This window comes from Cavia porcellus, unplaced genomic scaffold, assembly GCF_034190915.1.
Source record: "Cavia porcellus strain 051 isolate PalLab524CR breed Dunkin Hartley unplaced genomic scaffold, mCavPor4.1 scaffold_5, whole genome shotgun sequence".
NCBI classification, from domain to species: domain Eukaryota; kingdom Metazoa; phylum Chordata; class Mammalia; order Rodentia; family Caviidae; genus Cavia; species Cavia porcellus.
Genome location: NW_026947488.1, coordinates 55768842 through 55784781, shown reverse-complemented (window position 1 = coordinate 55784781; position 15940 = coordinate 55768842). Strand labels below are relative to the sequence as shown.

Genomic DNA, 15940 nt, shown 5'->3' with positions numbered 1-15940 from the left:
GTATTTTCTATGGTATCATGGCAGTACTCAAAACATTTCAGACTTTGGGTCACTTCACATTAGGAACTTCCAGATTAGAAAGGCCTAATCTGTACATTTTATGTTTGTAAAAGAAAGAACACTGTTTCAGCCACAAAATGACTTATAATTTGTTTTATGTATAGGGTTCCTTTGCTTTCACTCATTTAGGGCTTTCAGACAAACCTAAAAACAGGGTAACTCTACTCATAGAAATGTAAAACATTGAAACTTAAGCAAGTCAATGAACAATTAAAATTTTTCTAGTAAAATATAGCTTATGATTTTTGCCTGTGGTTTTACGTCATTTTTGACAGATTAAATTTGTTTGATATTGTATGCTACACCTCTTGTCAAATGCTATGTACTTAGATTTTTAGTGAATAAATTATTTCTACTTATGAAAATAAAATTTGATAAGACATAAAAAAATATTAAGTTTTGGAGATACCGGTACCTGGGCTCTGATCCACCAGTGCTTCAGTCCAAATGATTAGGATAAATACGATTAGCTGAATCTTCATTTTGTTAATGGAGGTTTCTTGCTTTTGTCTGAAAAGAATTCATAACATGAAACATTTTATGGCATACCCCAGAGTAGGTATCAAAACAGTGAGATTAGAGTACAGTATACTTTATACAAGTATTTATCAACTTCATTCTTCTATATGTGGGTATCCAGTTATGTTACACCATGTGTTGAAAGACATTTCTTTTACTATATGTTAGCACCTTTGTCAAAAGCAAATTTACAAGTCTGAGTGTGTTTTTCAGATTCTCAGTTATATTCCATTATGTACCTGTCCATCTGTATGCTAGTACCACACAATTTTGATTCCCCTGCCTGTCTTGAAAGTTTTGAAGTTGAGAGGATAAGTCCTCCAATTTTGCTCTTTCTCAGAGCTGTTTTGACTATTCTGAGTCCTGTGGATATCCATATGAATTTCACCTTGTCAGCTTTTAGAAAAAAAGCAAGTAACTAGATTTTGCTAGAAATTGCATTGAACATACAGATGAATTTGTGGAGCAATGCCACTGTCGTGATTTATATCTTGATGTCACCAAGAGCCTCATGCCCTCATAGTTGGGGCTTCTGGAAGAAGTTGAATGATGGGGTGATATCACTGCTAGGAGATGGGGTCTAGTTGGAAGAGATGGTCACTAGGGTCATGACTTGGAAGAGTATGTCTCCCTTCCCTTCCAGGCTCCTCCTTTTTCTCTCTGCTTCCTGGCCACCAAGACATGAGCAGTTTTTCCTCCACTGTACCCAGCTGTTTCGCCTTGGAGCCAATCAACTGTGGACTAGAAGCACATGCCAAAATAAACCTCTCCTGATTTCGTGTCTAATAAATGTTGCAGCCCAGGTGCTTCTTCCTGCCCATCCCCCTTCAGCACGCACCACACACGATTTATGGTTTTATTAGGAGAATAAATAAATGAACAGAGGAACTCAGTGTAGCCAGAGTGGTGTGGCAGGCTCAGCTCCAAGCCAGGCGTTCACATGTGGCATCCTGTATGGCCTCTGAGCACCTGCACTCAACTCCTCATTAAGATGAAAAAGTGAAAAAAATTAAAATAAAAACAGATGCAAAAGTGAACCTAAAGAGAAGAATATATAAATGGGGCACACAGCTCACAGAGCAGCTGGGGAGGGGTCAGGTGTGCCCTCTCTGAAGCTCCACTGGCCCTAGTCGTGTGCCCTTATGTGGCTCCAAAATAAACTCTCCTCCTTTAAGTGGTGAGTGTTGAGCATGATGTCACAGTGATGAGAAAGTGACTAAAGCAGCCATTTTAATAGTAAGTCTTCCAATCCATTAATATGTGACTTACATGAGAGATTTATTCAGAGCTTTTTATTCTATATGTTCAGTGATGCTCTTCAAGCACAGATCATAAGAACCCAGGCGTGAAGGGTCTGAGGAATTCTGTCCCTCTCTGAACAGCCAGTAAATGTTCAGAGTTGGGTTTGCAGCCCTCTTTAGGTTAGGCACATATTTGGAAAGTGAGAATGGGTGGGTTCCAACTCAGGCTTGACTTAGTTGCCCTCTTTGCCTCTTTTCCTATAGACACTGGAGCATTCGGGTAAATAATCTTCATGACTATCCATGCCCTTGTGCTTTGACTTAGCTCTGTTCTATCTCCAGCTCAATGTGTCCTACACATTTCTAATCTCCAAAATGGTAACAATAGCTTAACTTTGGAGAGGAGTAATTGCTCAAAGAGATATTTACTTCAATTTCTTATGAATATTGCTGCGTAGCCCTCCTTTGGGCTATAAGAAGTAATAGTCCCACATCTTCATCACATTGGCATGATCCGCTCTTGTCACTTCCATTCTTATTTGTCTTTTCCATTACGTCTGCATTGTGTTCTGATTTGCCAGGCTTTCATATTCTTGTGCTCTTGAGGTGAACTTAATTTTTGTGAGTGAATTTATTTTTCATTCCCTTGACTAGTAATACCTGCTGGTTGTAGGGTGAAAGGTTATATTCCTCAGATGAGATGTGGATTGGAAAAGGCAATCTCTTAGGAAAGAACAGTTCTAAATTTGTCATCTACCCTCTATCACTACTGATCTCCTCTTCCAGCCCCACCTCTTACCCAAATACTTTTATCTCAGGCCCTATAGTTATTCTAGAGGAGCTACCCTTTTTAATTGTTAATTATTTATGGTCCTTGGGGCTTTGATGCCTCAACCTGTCTGTCTCTCCTGTGACACACTGAAGTTGTATTTGGTGGAAGATGCCAAAAGTCAGTGATAAACTGCCAACTTGTCCCTATACCGGAGACATGTTTAATAGATGTATAGATAGATAGGTAGATAGATAGATAGATATAGATATACAGGATAGATAGATAGATAGATAGATCCTACAACACTAGAATTGAGAGTCTCAGTTCTTTGGAAAAGACTGATTCATATTTCTAAGGCATCTCCTGACTCTAAAATTCTCCTTTAATACTATGATGGAATGAAGAGAAGGTTCCACACTAGGTACTGGGAAGTAAGCACCTGGCCTTACTATTTCCTGCAGGAATGTTAAGCACATACAAATCAGCCATGCAGCAATGGGGAAACTCCCAGAACTTCCAGGAGACAAAATTAGAAGGATCTTAATAGAATAATGAATAATTACTTCCTTTGGATTACATCCCTCTGGTAATAAGTGTCTGTGAAAAACAAATATTGCTCTTTTTAATGGCAGCACTTCCTATGAGGCATTGTATTATAACATATGGCATAGGGTGTTGTTATGGCTTATGTTTCGATGTCCCCCAAAGTCTCAAGCAGTCATAAGTGGGACTTTTTCAGAGGTGGCTGGATCTAGAGTATGTGACACTGGATTGATTCATGGTGTAAGGCTAGGATTAAGGGTACTAGGGTTAATGGTGTGAGTGCTGCCCTCTCCAGATAAGATGTAAGGGATAGAAAAAACTGTGATGACCATTTTGTTGCTTTGTTAACTTCTGCCTGCCATGACCAGTATCTGTTTCTCCTTTGCGAAGCCTGTCTGCCATGGTACCCTCCCTTGGAACCAGCTGATTATGGACTGAAAGTTCTACAAACTGTGAGCTAAATAAATCTTCCCTCCTTTAAATTTGGGTGTCTGGTATTTTGTCTCAGCAATGAGAAAAGTACCTAAGACAAATCTTAAAATGATTTGGTAAGGTAAAAGGGGAAAAAAGCTTAATTTAGCAAACAAAAAAGATTATGCTACACTTTGCAACTTTCTAGTAGGTATAGATATTAAAGGAAAGTAAAAATTATTTACCAAGTTGTTGTGGCAACAGAGCAAAGGCATTTGTGCAAATTTTGAGTCCACTGAAATGTAAATAGCTTAACAGAGGTTCACACTAATAAATCCTAACTCAAAGCAGCATAAATAGCACTCTAAAGTGATCACACTCAACATCTCTCTTTATCTCCTTTCGCAGAAAAGGGAGTAAAGGGTCCCGAAATTTAGTTAAAAACAAAGGTCAGGTCATTTTGCTTCTGTCCTCCACTATGTTCCCTTACTCACACCCTCCACTTTCCCTGATTATTCATCCCTTGCTTTAGATAAACATAGCACCAACAGGCCAAGACTAGGCTCTGACCAAATATGGAACTCCAGCAGAGGAAGCAGGGTATGAGTTTAGGAAATACAACGTCTGGCTGGCGAAAGACTTACACTGAATATACACCATCTGCTTGCTTCCCACTGAGGATCTTCCTCCACTGAGGTTGTTGGCATATCCAAGGTCACACATCTAGCCCATGGAAGGTTCGAACCCTAGACCTCAGCCTGTAGTGCTCTGGCCCATTTTCTGGAAGCACCCGGAAGATACATTGATTGGGTTTTCCTATCAGTAGGAATTATGAGTCCCAAGATCATTTTCTTGTCCTAGCTGCCATTCTGTGCATGCCAGATGGCTCTGCTTCCTTGCGTTTTCATCATTCTATTTATTCCTAGGCACCACTTCTCAGAGAGAATGCAAGACATCCTCCACACACCGCAAATCTATAAACATGGCCAGACTCCTATGCTACCTGCATAGACTGCCAAGTTAATCCTCTCATGTGTCAGTGATCATATTTTGCCCTATTCTGTGTTTTCTGAAATACTTTTCTGAATCCTGTTCTTCTTTTGCCTACCCAGTAAGGTGTGCGTGCACACACACACACACACACACACACACTTCAAAAACCTCTAAGCTTGTTGAGGAGGCCCAGGTGCTTCATCACTCATTAATGAATATCCCACTTGCCCAGTTCAGTGCCTCCTTTGAACAAGTTCTCAAGAAATATTTGTTGAGTTAAGTTAATTACTTAGAAAATGATAAGAAGCTCAACTGCATATCAAAACTCACACAGCAGCTATTCCAGGCATTTCAAGAGCAAAAGGTCATATTTTGAAATCCTGGGGTTGACAAAATAATGTTCTATGCATGAGAAGTGAACTTTACCAGTGTGAGCAATTACACAGCAAAGCCATATTACTCTACTGGGCTACTCTAAACCAGTCACAGAGAAGGGACAGTTCTACAAGTTGGGAAGCTGCGCAATGTCACTTCCGCCTTTGCAAAAAGTAAAGGTCTTCTAAACACCCCAGGGTCAGCCTAGGGAAGAAGCAGATAGGGGCAAGGGGGACTGTGCTGAATTTTGGTCTGGCTAGAAACAGGTTCAGTTCAGTGCCACCAGCACTTACTGAGCACCTACAATTCATGAATCTCAGTCCAAGCAACATGAGGAAATGAAGATGGAAACCTAGTTCTGGCCTAAAACAAGAGTAGAATCTGTCAGACTACACCCAACTCATGATTTAGCACTTGATTCAGTGGTCTTTCTTCCTCTGTTGTATCACTGGACTTCAGGCTGTTTATATCTAGTTACATTCACATGTTTACATGGGTACGTACATATGTACACACATGCGTGTGCACAACTCTGATTATACATTTGACCAACTTTTCTTGAGTGTCAACTGTGTTCTCAACACAGTTACAGGCAATTTAGAATTTTACTGGTAGAAAAAACAGACAGAAAACTTGCATGAAGCTTTAACTTTCTCCTGTTCATGTCTGCCTTCACTCTGCCTGGAAAGCTTTCTTGAAACAGAGACAAAGCATATTTGATACATCTTTATATCACCAGTGCTTAGCAGGAAATATTTATATGACTGCTCATGAAACAAGACAGAATGATGTCTCATCTCAAGGGCACACACCTGTAATCCCAGTCCCCTCAGAGACTGAAGCAAGAGAATTACAAATTGAAGCCCAGCCTCAGCTACTTAGCAATTTAGTGAGACCTGTTTTCAAATAAAAATTTTAAAATGACTAGGGCTATATAGCTTTGTACAAAGATGCTGTATTCAACCCCCCAGGAGCCCAAAAAAGACAGAAAGCCTAGAGATGTAGCTCAGTGCAAAGGGCCTTGGTTCTTATAAAAATAAAAGGGCCTTGGTTTTTATAAAAATAAAAATGACTATCGCACTGTGTTGTTGAGATGTTTACACAAGATCATGTATATAAAGCGTCTTGTAAGAGACATCTGTTAATTTGCTTGCCCAGTTATTTCTTTTGAAGTATCCTTTTCCGTACTTTCTATCTGTGTAGTTCCTGGAATCTTGACTTCATCTTTATTCTGGAAAAGACACTTACCCAAACCAGCATGGCCACACTCACTGTAACTGACAAAAGTAAGAGTGTTTGATTAGTACCGCCAAAGCCCGTCAGCATCAGAGATGCTAGACCTGTCAGGAAGAGAGTTCTGCGTATTCTGGTGGGACACAAGCCTACAGCTTCTGGAATCATCTTGCTGTCATGAATGTGAACCTCAAGATCAAGAAAGACATAGCTGTGATGACACCAGCTAAACACCTGACCAATCCAGGACTTTTTCAGTTGTCTCCTGTTTGGTGCTTGAGCTCACTGAGTCAGGATCCATTAATTCACAAAATTCATAACCAATATGTACCTGAAAACTTTTGAAGATTCCAGGCCAGTTTGGATATCCAACACTGAGCCTCTATGATGCTCCCCTCTTGCAGCAATTTTACAGTCTAAATCTCAGGTCCCTAGTCCCTCAGGAGCTTATAAAACACAATGCATACATGCTGGTTTTTCCCTCTACGACAAGCCTGAACAGTCCTTATACATAAATTCAAATCCCAGCTATGCTTCATCACTTGGCCTATCTGCTGCCTGATTACTGAATCCCACATCTACCTTTCTAGTTTCCATTTGCTCCAAGTAGCCTACACCGCTATTTCTTTCCCTAACATCCCAGGTGTATATTTTACTCAATATGTTGTTTGTTTCTGCTTATATGTTTGGTCATCTCATCTATAATGCAAGTTTTGAGCTCACTCTCTTGGTAAGCAGCCATGGCTTAGGGAAAACTGTGGCTGCCCCAGGGAGAGAGCCACCCAATGTCTCACGAAATCCACGCTATGCTGGAACTTAGGGTACTGGGAAACCAAGCAACAAGCCTGCCTCCCTTGTAAGCAGCCATGGCTCAGACAAGCTGTGACCACCCCAGGGAGAAAACCACCCAACATCTCCTGAGATCTGTGCTGTGTTGGAACTTACGGCCCTAGAAAACCAAGCAACCAGCTTGCCTCCCTGGTAAGTAGCCATGAGGCTACCGGCACGTCGGCTGAGAATCAAACATCCCACACCACCCTCCTTTAGTAAATGAGAGCCAAAGTTCTGAGCATCTCTTGGGAGGTTGACCATATGCAATATAGCAAATCAGGGGATTTTCTTCTACCATGTCTTTGAAGACAAATATTGTTATCACTGTTTTGCTTTGTTATGATTTGTATTGCTCTATTCAATATTCTGCTTAGATAAGTTCTATAATGTTCTGTATTTTGTTTGATTTCGCTATACCTGATTGAAAGAACAACTATTGTGACGATAACGAGATACACTATCGTACCTATTACTGTTATCCCAGTAACCTGCTGTGAAGTTCTGTATTGCACTGACTCAATCGCAGTGTTCTGTCTTGTTCTGTTGTATTTTACTACCGTCAAAATAATAAAAAAATTTAAAATACAGTGTAAGTTTTGAAAAAAGGCTTTTCTACTATAAGGCTATCATAATAGAACACAAAGCAAGTAAATTTGCTAAAATTGCTAAATTTAATCAAGCAGATACAAGGAATTAGAGATAAAAGCAGACTTAAGTGTACTGAATATGATTCCAATTTTTTTAAATTAGGTTTTTATTTCTAGGATTGAGTGTGGGCCATAGTTTTAGTTCAATCTTAAATTTAAAATTATCTTTTCCTAGGTAAACCAAACATTAAAAATTGAAGGAAAAAATCACAAATATAAGATGTTGTTTCCTAAAACAGTACCAATTTATAACTTTTTACAGTATAATGACTAACAATACCTTGTTTCTCTTTTTAAACTAATTCAACTTCTGATTTTTAGTTTGGCATGAGGTGGCTTGGAAGTCTTCCCTGAGCCCTAAAATTGAACTAAAAACTGAGCAAATTTAAAATAAATAACTTTTCTTATCACAGACAATGCACTACCTTTAAAATTTGACAAACAGACAAATAGATGCAGAAGTCACAAGTTACCAAAACAAAAACTCATCAGCCGATACCTTTGCAGGAACCAGTTCTGGGGTTGAGGAACATCAACTATAATTGACAAATTGCTAGAGGGTGAGTTTTGGCCAACGTGAGAGTTAAAAGCCCAGAGACTCCACTCTTGGGAATTTAATTTCAACAAACTCTACCAAGTTCTCACAGTGAGGATCCAGGACAAATTCATTCATACATCAGCAAGGTGAAGGGGTAAGAAATCATGTTTGAATACATCACAGCACACTGTGAAGTTTAACCTCAAGAGAAACCATGTCACCTGAGCTAAATCAACTTGGGGTTTATCAGAGCCAAACTGACCCAATTCCTCCAGCCATCCTATCCCACCTAAAGGAGAGGACAAGAGGAGCGAGGAGCACTTGTGGAAGTTCTCAGGTCACTAAAGACTGAGACCCAAGTAAAAGTCTATATAATGTTTCATGTCATTTCAAATCTTCCTATCATATCAATACAATCTCACAAAACAGGATTGATATGATGGGAAGATCTGAACTGGACTAATGGTGGGAATCAGGATTGTTTCACTATTATATGGTGCTCACCTTATCTGTGAAATGATACAGTGCTATTTAAAAATGGACTTAGATTAGTTGTACATGCACAGTGCAAACTTTGACAGCCACTTAAAACAGTAACACACAAATACACTGATACACTAAGAAAAAATTAAAATGCTCAATTAAAGCCACAAAAAGCAGGAAAAGAAGACCAAGTTAGAAGAAAAGCAATCAAAAACAGAAAACAGTAACACTCATGGCAAATATTAATTCAACTGGATCAACTTTAAGCATCAATCTAGTACTTTAAGCATCAGTCACCTAAATGTACAATTAAAAGACAGAGATTATCAGAGTGGGCCAAAAAATAAGACAAACTATATGCTGTCTACCAGAAACCTACTTTAAATATAAACATATGTAAACTAACAGTAAATGATCAGAGAAATGTACATCATACTAACATCAATCAAAAGAAAGTGAAAGTAGTTATATTAATCTCAGGTAGGGAAGACATCAAAGTACAGTAATATATCAGGGATAATGAACAGCATCACACAATTTAAAAGGAGTCAAACTGCAAATAAACACGATTCTTACTAAGTACATACCTTACAACAGCACCAAACTATGTAACACAAAAACTAATAGAAATTCAAGGATAAATACATAAATTCTCCATCATACCTGGATTTCTATCTCTCTGTGTCAGAAACAAATAAACCCAGCAGCTAGAAAATCCATAAGAACATAACTGAATTCAGTAACACCATCATTCAGCTAGATAAAATAGACATCTATCAACTACTTCCTCCAATAACAGAGGAATACACATTTTTTTTCCTCAGCTTATGTGGAACATTCACCAAGATAGACTTCTTTCTGGGCTATAAAATACAATTTAACAAATTTGAAAGAATAGTATTCATATAGTATCTGCTCACAGACCACAATAAAATTAAACCAGGAATCAATACTAGAAAGATACCTGGAAAATCTCAAAATGTGTGGAGATTAAATAATATACTTCTAAACAACTCATGAATCAAAGAAAACTAAAGGGAAATGTTAAAAAAATTTTCAACTTGTAAGCACAATTTGTTGAAGTTTTTGAGATATAACAAAAGCAGTACTTAAAATGAAATTTACAGGATTGAGTACATATGTGGTTCTTGAAAAAGAAGGAAATCAATAATCTGTACTTTTATCTTAAAAAACAAGGAAAAAATAAGCAGAAGAAGCAATAAAAGAGTAGAGCAAAAATCAATGAAATTAAAAATCAGCTCAGAAAAGCTATGAAACCAAAAGATATTCCTTTTAAAATATCAATCTCTAGCTAAACTAAGAAAAAACAAAGAAAACATAAATATTAATATCAGAATTGAAAGAGAAGACTTTACTACAAGGTCAAGGGTCATTAAAATAATAACAAAAGAATATTATGAACAATTCTATTCCCACATATTCAATAACTAAGTAAGTTTCTCATTGCTTGGACAGAACACTCAAGGTATTTTGACTCATGATTTCAGTCCATGATTGGCTGACTCCAAGGTGGAAGAAAGGTGTTCAACCCATGGCAACAAGCAAGCAGAAAGACAGAGAAAAGGCCAGAAATATACCCTCCCAGGTCACACCCTCAGTGACTGTCCTCCAACCAGGCCTTTCCTTCTAACAGTACATTCAGCTACTGGATCCATTGAAAAGTAATCCCACTAATGTATACAGCACTCCTATGATCCAATCACCTTCAAATGCAGGAGACATTTAGGGGACATTTATACCTACAAATTAACCTAGATGAAGCAGGAAATTTCTTGAAGCACATAGTCTGCAAAAACTAAAAAGAATAAATCAAATCAGTAATTAATAAACTTTGAATAAAAAAGCACTGTGCCTACAAAGATTCACAAGTGAGTTATATCAAACATTTAAGAAGTAATTATACCAATTCTCTTCTCTATTTCTAAAAGATAAAAGCAGAGAATATTTCCTTATTCTGTGAAGTCAGTATCACCCAAAACTTACAAAGATATTACAAGAGAAGAGAACTACAGACGCATATCACTCATAAACATAAATGCAAAAATCTTCAACAAAGTAATAGCAAATCAAATCAAACAATGTAGAAAAACAATTATAGACAATGACCAACTGAAATTATTTCAGTTATGCAAATTTAGTTTAACATTCAAAAAAATCAGTTTATGTAATCTATCTCACTAATGGGTTAAAGAAGAAAACTCACATGAGTATACAAACAGAAGAAGATAAAGCACTTGATAAGAACAAACGCTATTAATACTATAAGCTATTAGCAGTTAGAGATGAACATTCACAATCTGATAAAGAACATCCTTAGCCCAACATAGTAGTACGCACCTACAGCCACAATCTTCAACACAAAACAAGCAAACAGAAACTAGAAACATAAGAAGCCAAAAAATGCCTGCAAAAACTCCCAACTCCCCCTTTTCTGATCCAGGGACATCACAGTAGAGGAACCAAAAGCCTCACACCCAAATGATTTGAAATGGCACAGAAGACATAAGTAGAAAAATATTGGACCAATTAAACAAAATCATCATCAAGTCTAAAGAAAACATTTTCAAAAAATAGAAGAGCAAAGAAGGAGGGAGGAGGAGGAAGAGCTGAAAGTAAAACATGCATGACCAACATAGAAAAGAATTAGAGGACATAAAAGGGCTCCAATTAGAACTTAAAAATTTTGTTGAGATTATGGGCAGCTGAACTGACCAATGTGAGGAAAGAATTTCAAAAACAGAAGACCAGACTGTTGTTGGTGACTAATTAATAAAAGATGTCTTCAAAACAACAGAACACAAAAAACAGATCCAACAATTGATAGATGAGTCAAAGAAGACTTGTATAAGAGTAATTGGAGGGGCTAGGGATTTAGCTCAGCAGTACAAGTGCCTGCTTGTAGATTGTGTAAGGTCATGAGTTCGATCCCTGGTACCAAAAAATAATAATAATAATAATAATAATAATAATAATAATTGGAGTTAGTAAAAGAAAATCAGAAGATAGAACAAATGGCATAAAAATCTATTCACTGAAATAATAGCTGAAAACTTACCAAATAAAGTAAAATAATCCAACACAGAGATAAATGAGGCTTATAGAACCCCAAATAGCCATGATCAGAAAATAATTTTTTCATAACACATCATACTCAACAACCCAGAAGCCCAAAACAAGAACAAAATCTTAAAAGCAGGTAAAGCAAAAAATCACTTACCAAGGAAAATTCATTAGAAATACAGGATATTTCCCAACACAAATCTTAAAGTCCAGGAGAACTTTTAGTGAAGTATTTCAAGCCCTAAAAGAAAACCATTACCAACCTAGGCTGACATATCCTGAGAAAATATCATTCAAATTGATGGAAAAATAAAATATTTTCATGAAAATAATATCTAAAGAAATTCATGAACACTAAACCAGCACTCTAGAAACTTCTCAAGGATATCCTAGAAAAAAGAAAGTGAAATTAACAATGATCAAATGTCTAATAGACTCCTGGTAAGAATGGACCCTAAGTAGAGGGGACATTTAAGTAGAAGGCAAAGATAGCAAATCAGAAACAGGAAAATAAGACAAGGACATAAATAAGTCAATATCTCCCAGTAAAAATTTTCAGTGTGAATGGTCCCAGTTTCCTAACCAAAATATACATGCTGGCAGAATAGGTCAAGAAATAAAAGAATTATATATCTAAAGATGTGCTGTATACAAGAAACACCATTATCCAAAGATATGCTGTATACAAGAAACACCATTATCCAAAGATATGCTGTATACAGGAAACACAGGAAAGAGCTGGGTGTGGTGGTTCACTCCTATAACCCCAGCATTTGAGAGGCTGAGGCAGAAGAAGCATTGTGAGTTCTAAACCAGCTTGGGCTACAAAGTGAGCTTAAGGCCAACCTGTACTGCATAGTGAGACCCTGTCTCAAAAAGCCAAAAAAAAAAAAAAAAATGCACTAAGCCTCAAAATAAACTCATAGATTAAAAAAAATCAAAAGATAGAAAAATAGTATTCCAAGTAATATGGACCTAAAAAAAGTAGTTGTAGATATCCTATATTCAAACAAAGTGAACTTTAAACCAAAACTGATCAAAAGAGCTAAAGGAAACAATCCAATGGTAAAGAGGTAACAATTATTAGCATATATGGCCCAAACAATGGTCCATCCAATTTCATAAACAAGGGCTACTGGACATATAAAAAATCAGATAAGCATAAACACAATTATGGGGGACTTCAGTACCCCATTATCACAAACAGCTCAAATAAGCAAAAAAATCAACAAAGAAATTATCAGAGTTAAACAAAATCTTCAAGCAAATGGACTTAGAAATCTACAGAGCATTCCACCCAACAACAACCAAATACATTTTTAGTAGCAGCACATAGAACTTTCTTCAAAATATACTACATACTGGTTAATATATCAGTTTTAAGTAAATGTAAAGCAATTGAAATTATACTGTGCAAATTAGACCACAGCACAATGAAATTAGAAATCAACAAGAAAAGAAAACACAGAACTTATGAAATACATGGAAACTAAACAATATACTACTAACTAAACAGGGAGTTACAAAAAAAAAATCAAGGGAAAAATAAGACAGTTTTTACAACTCAGTGACAACACCAGTGCAACATACCGGAACTTATGGGACACAATGAAAACAATCCTAAAAGAGATGTTTATAGATGTAAATGCCTCATCACAAAAACAGAGTAAGCTCCCAGAATTAATCTAATGATGCAAACTCAAGGTCCTAGAAAAACAAGAACAATCCAAACCTAAAGCCAGTACAAGGAAGAAAATTGTAAAAATCAGAGAAGAAATCAATGAATTCGAGACCAAAACAGTTGATGAGAACTAATGAGTCTAAGAACTAATTCTTCTAACTAAATAAATTAGATAAACTCTTAGCCAATCTAACCCAAAGAAAAGGACAGAAAAGATCCTAATCAATGCATTCAGAAATAAAAAAGGTAAACTCACGTTGGATACTGCTGAAATTTTAAGAAAACATTATTAACAACGACTCACAAAACTGTACACCAATAAATTGGACAATTCAGAAGAAATGAATTGATTCCTAATACATATGAATTACCAAAATTGAATCAAGAATATTAAAAACACTTGCATAGTCCAATGGCAGGCAATAAAATTGAAGAAGTAATTTAAAAAAGCTATCAACCAAGGAAAAAACCAGATCCAGATGAATTCTCGGCTCCATTCTACAAAAACTTCAAGGAAATTCTAACACCATTACTCCTCAAGCTTTTTAATGAAATTGGAAAGGAAGGGATGCTCACACAGTTCTTTCTGTAAGCTACCATTACCAAACCAAACAAGGAAACTAAAAAAAGAGAACTTTAGGCCAATCTCTTTAATGCATATAATGCAAAATCCTCAATAAGATATTGAGAACAGAATGCAGTGAATCATCAAAAAGATCATACATCATGACCACATGGTTTTTATTCAGGGATGCAAGGATGGTTTAACAAATGCAAATCAATAAACATAATATATTGTATAAAAAGAAGCAAGAACAAAAATCATATGATCATCTCAATAGACATAGAAAAATCCTTTGACAAAATTCACCATTCTTTCATGATAAAAAACAATGAAGGCCAGGCATGGCAGCACAGGCCTATAATCCCAGCACTCAGGAGGCTGAGGCAGGAGGATCATTGCAAACTCAAGACCCAGCCTGAGCTACAAAGTGAGTTCAAGGCCAGTCTGAACTGCATAGTGAGACACTGTTTCAAAAAAGACAAAAAAGAAGAAGAAGAAGAAGAAGAAGAAGAAGAAGAAGAAGAAGAAGGAGGAGGAGGAGGAGGAGGGGGAGGAGGAGGAGGAGGAGGAGGAGGAGGAGGAGGAGGAGGAGGAGGAGGAGAAGAAGAAGAAGAAGAGGAAGAAAACAGATACAGAAAGATCTTAATCTGATAAAAGGCATTTATGAAAACCCTATTGCCAACATCATATTAATAAAGGAAAAAACTGGGTAGGGGAGGACAAGGAAGGAAACTAAGCTCGCGCCTGTGAGCCAGCACAGCATGGATGGGGAGAGCCAAGATGGAAGCTAAGCCCACTTTTGTGAGCCTGCTAGCAGGCAGCTGGAAAGAGAAAACAGCCCCGCCCCCACACCACCAGAGGACAAGGAACTGTACTGTTTGACTGACTCTGCAAGCCTAAAGCCAAGCAACTATTTAGAGGACAGCAATATACAATATAGTAACTATTGTAGATTTCCTACCGTCTTACCACTTTTTCTATTTGTTTCATTGTTCTATTTTATTCCCTTTAAAATTAAATTTTTTAAAAAAGGAAAACTGAAATTGCCCCCTCTAAAATCAGAAAGACAAGGATGCATTATTCTAAAAATTCACAGGCAAACTACAAGGGATGTATGCATAAACATATCTGATAAAAGACCCTTTAACTCTTAAGAAAGCAATAGGACACTTCACCAAAATACATAGATAGCTCATAAGCATATGAAAAGATGATCAACACCATAAGTAATTAGGGAACTGCAAATTAAAACAATGAAATACCAATACACAATTATTAAAATGGTTAAAATTTGAAATACTAAATATTAGTAAGGTTGTGGGGTACTAACAACTTTCATTCACTGCTGATGTAAATGTAAATATGATGTTCTGCTTTCGAAGACAAATTGGAAGCTTCTAACAAAATTAAATTTTCTTTTTTATTAGAGCATGTTTGCAGTACATAATGTTTAGATTTCTTGTGTGGAGCTGGTACGTGAATATAGTACATCTTAATTCCTTTTCTCATTCTCTTTTCTTCCCCTCTTGTTCATCTACTCCATCTCTTGAGCATGTTTGCAGTACATAATGTTTAGATTTCTTGTGTGGAGCTGGTACGTGAATATAGTACATCTTAATTCCTTTTCTCATTCTCTTTTCTTCCCCTCTTGTTCATCTACTCCATCTCTTGAGCCCCTTTCCATTTGAGAAAGATCTCCCTGTTCCTGTTATCTATCTTTGATTTTGCTCTTTATTTATAATTTGGGTTTCTCACATAAGAGAAACCTTCTGTTATTTAAATTTATGTGTCTAATTTACTTCACTTAATGTTATGTTCTTAAGGTGCATCCATTTTCCTACAAATCACTCAAGTTTATCTTTCTTTATGGTAGAATAATCCTCCATTGTGTCTAAATATCATATTTTCTTTATCCATTCATCTGTTGATGAACACACAGGTTTCTTCTGAGATTTAGCTACTATGAA

At 36.8% G+C, this 15940-nt stretch overlaps 1 protein-coding gene across 1 annotated transcript in view; it reads right to left on the bottom strand.

Moving 5' to 3' along the window:
- Col6a5 (collagen type VI alpha 5 chain) overlaps positions 1-15940 on the bottom strand; it is a 124593-nt gene that overhangs the window by 91479 nt on the left and 17174 nt on the right. The window contains exon 2 of the mRNA XM_063248977.1: positions 476-570. Within this exon, the coding sequence (XP_063105047.1) occupies positions 476-542 (67 nt within the window). The 5' untranslated portion in view covers positions 543-570. The remainder of the gene's footprint in view (positions 1-475; positions 571-15940) is intronic.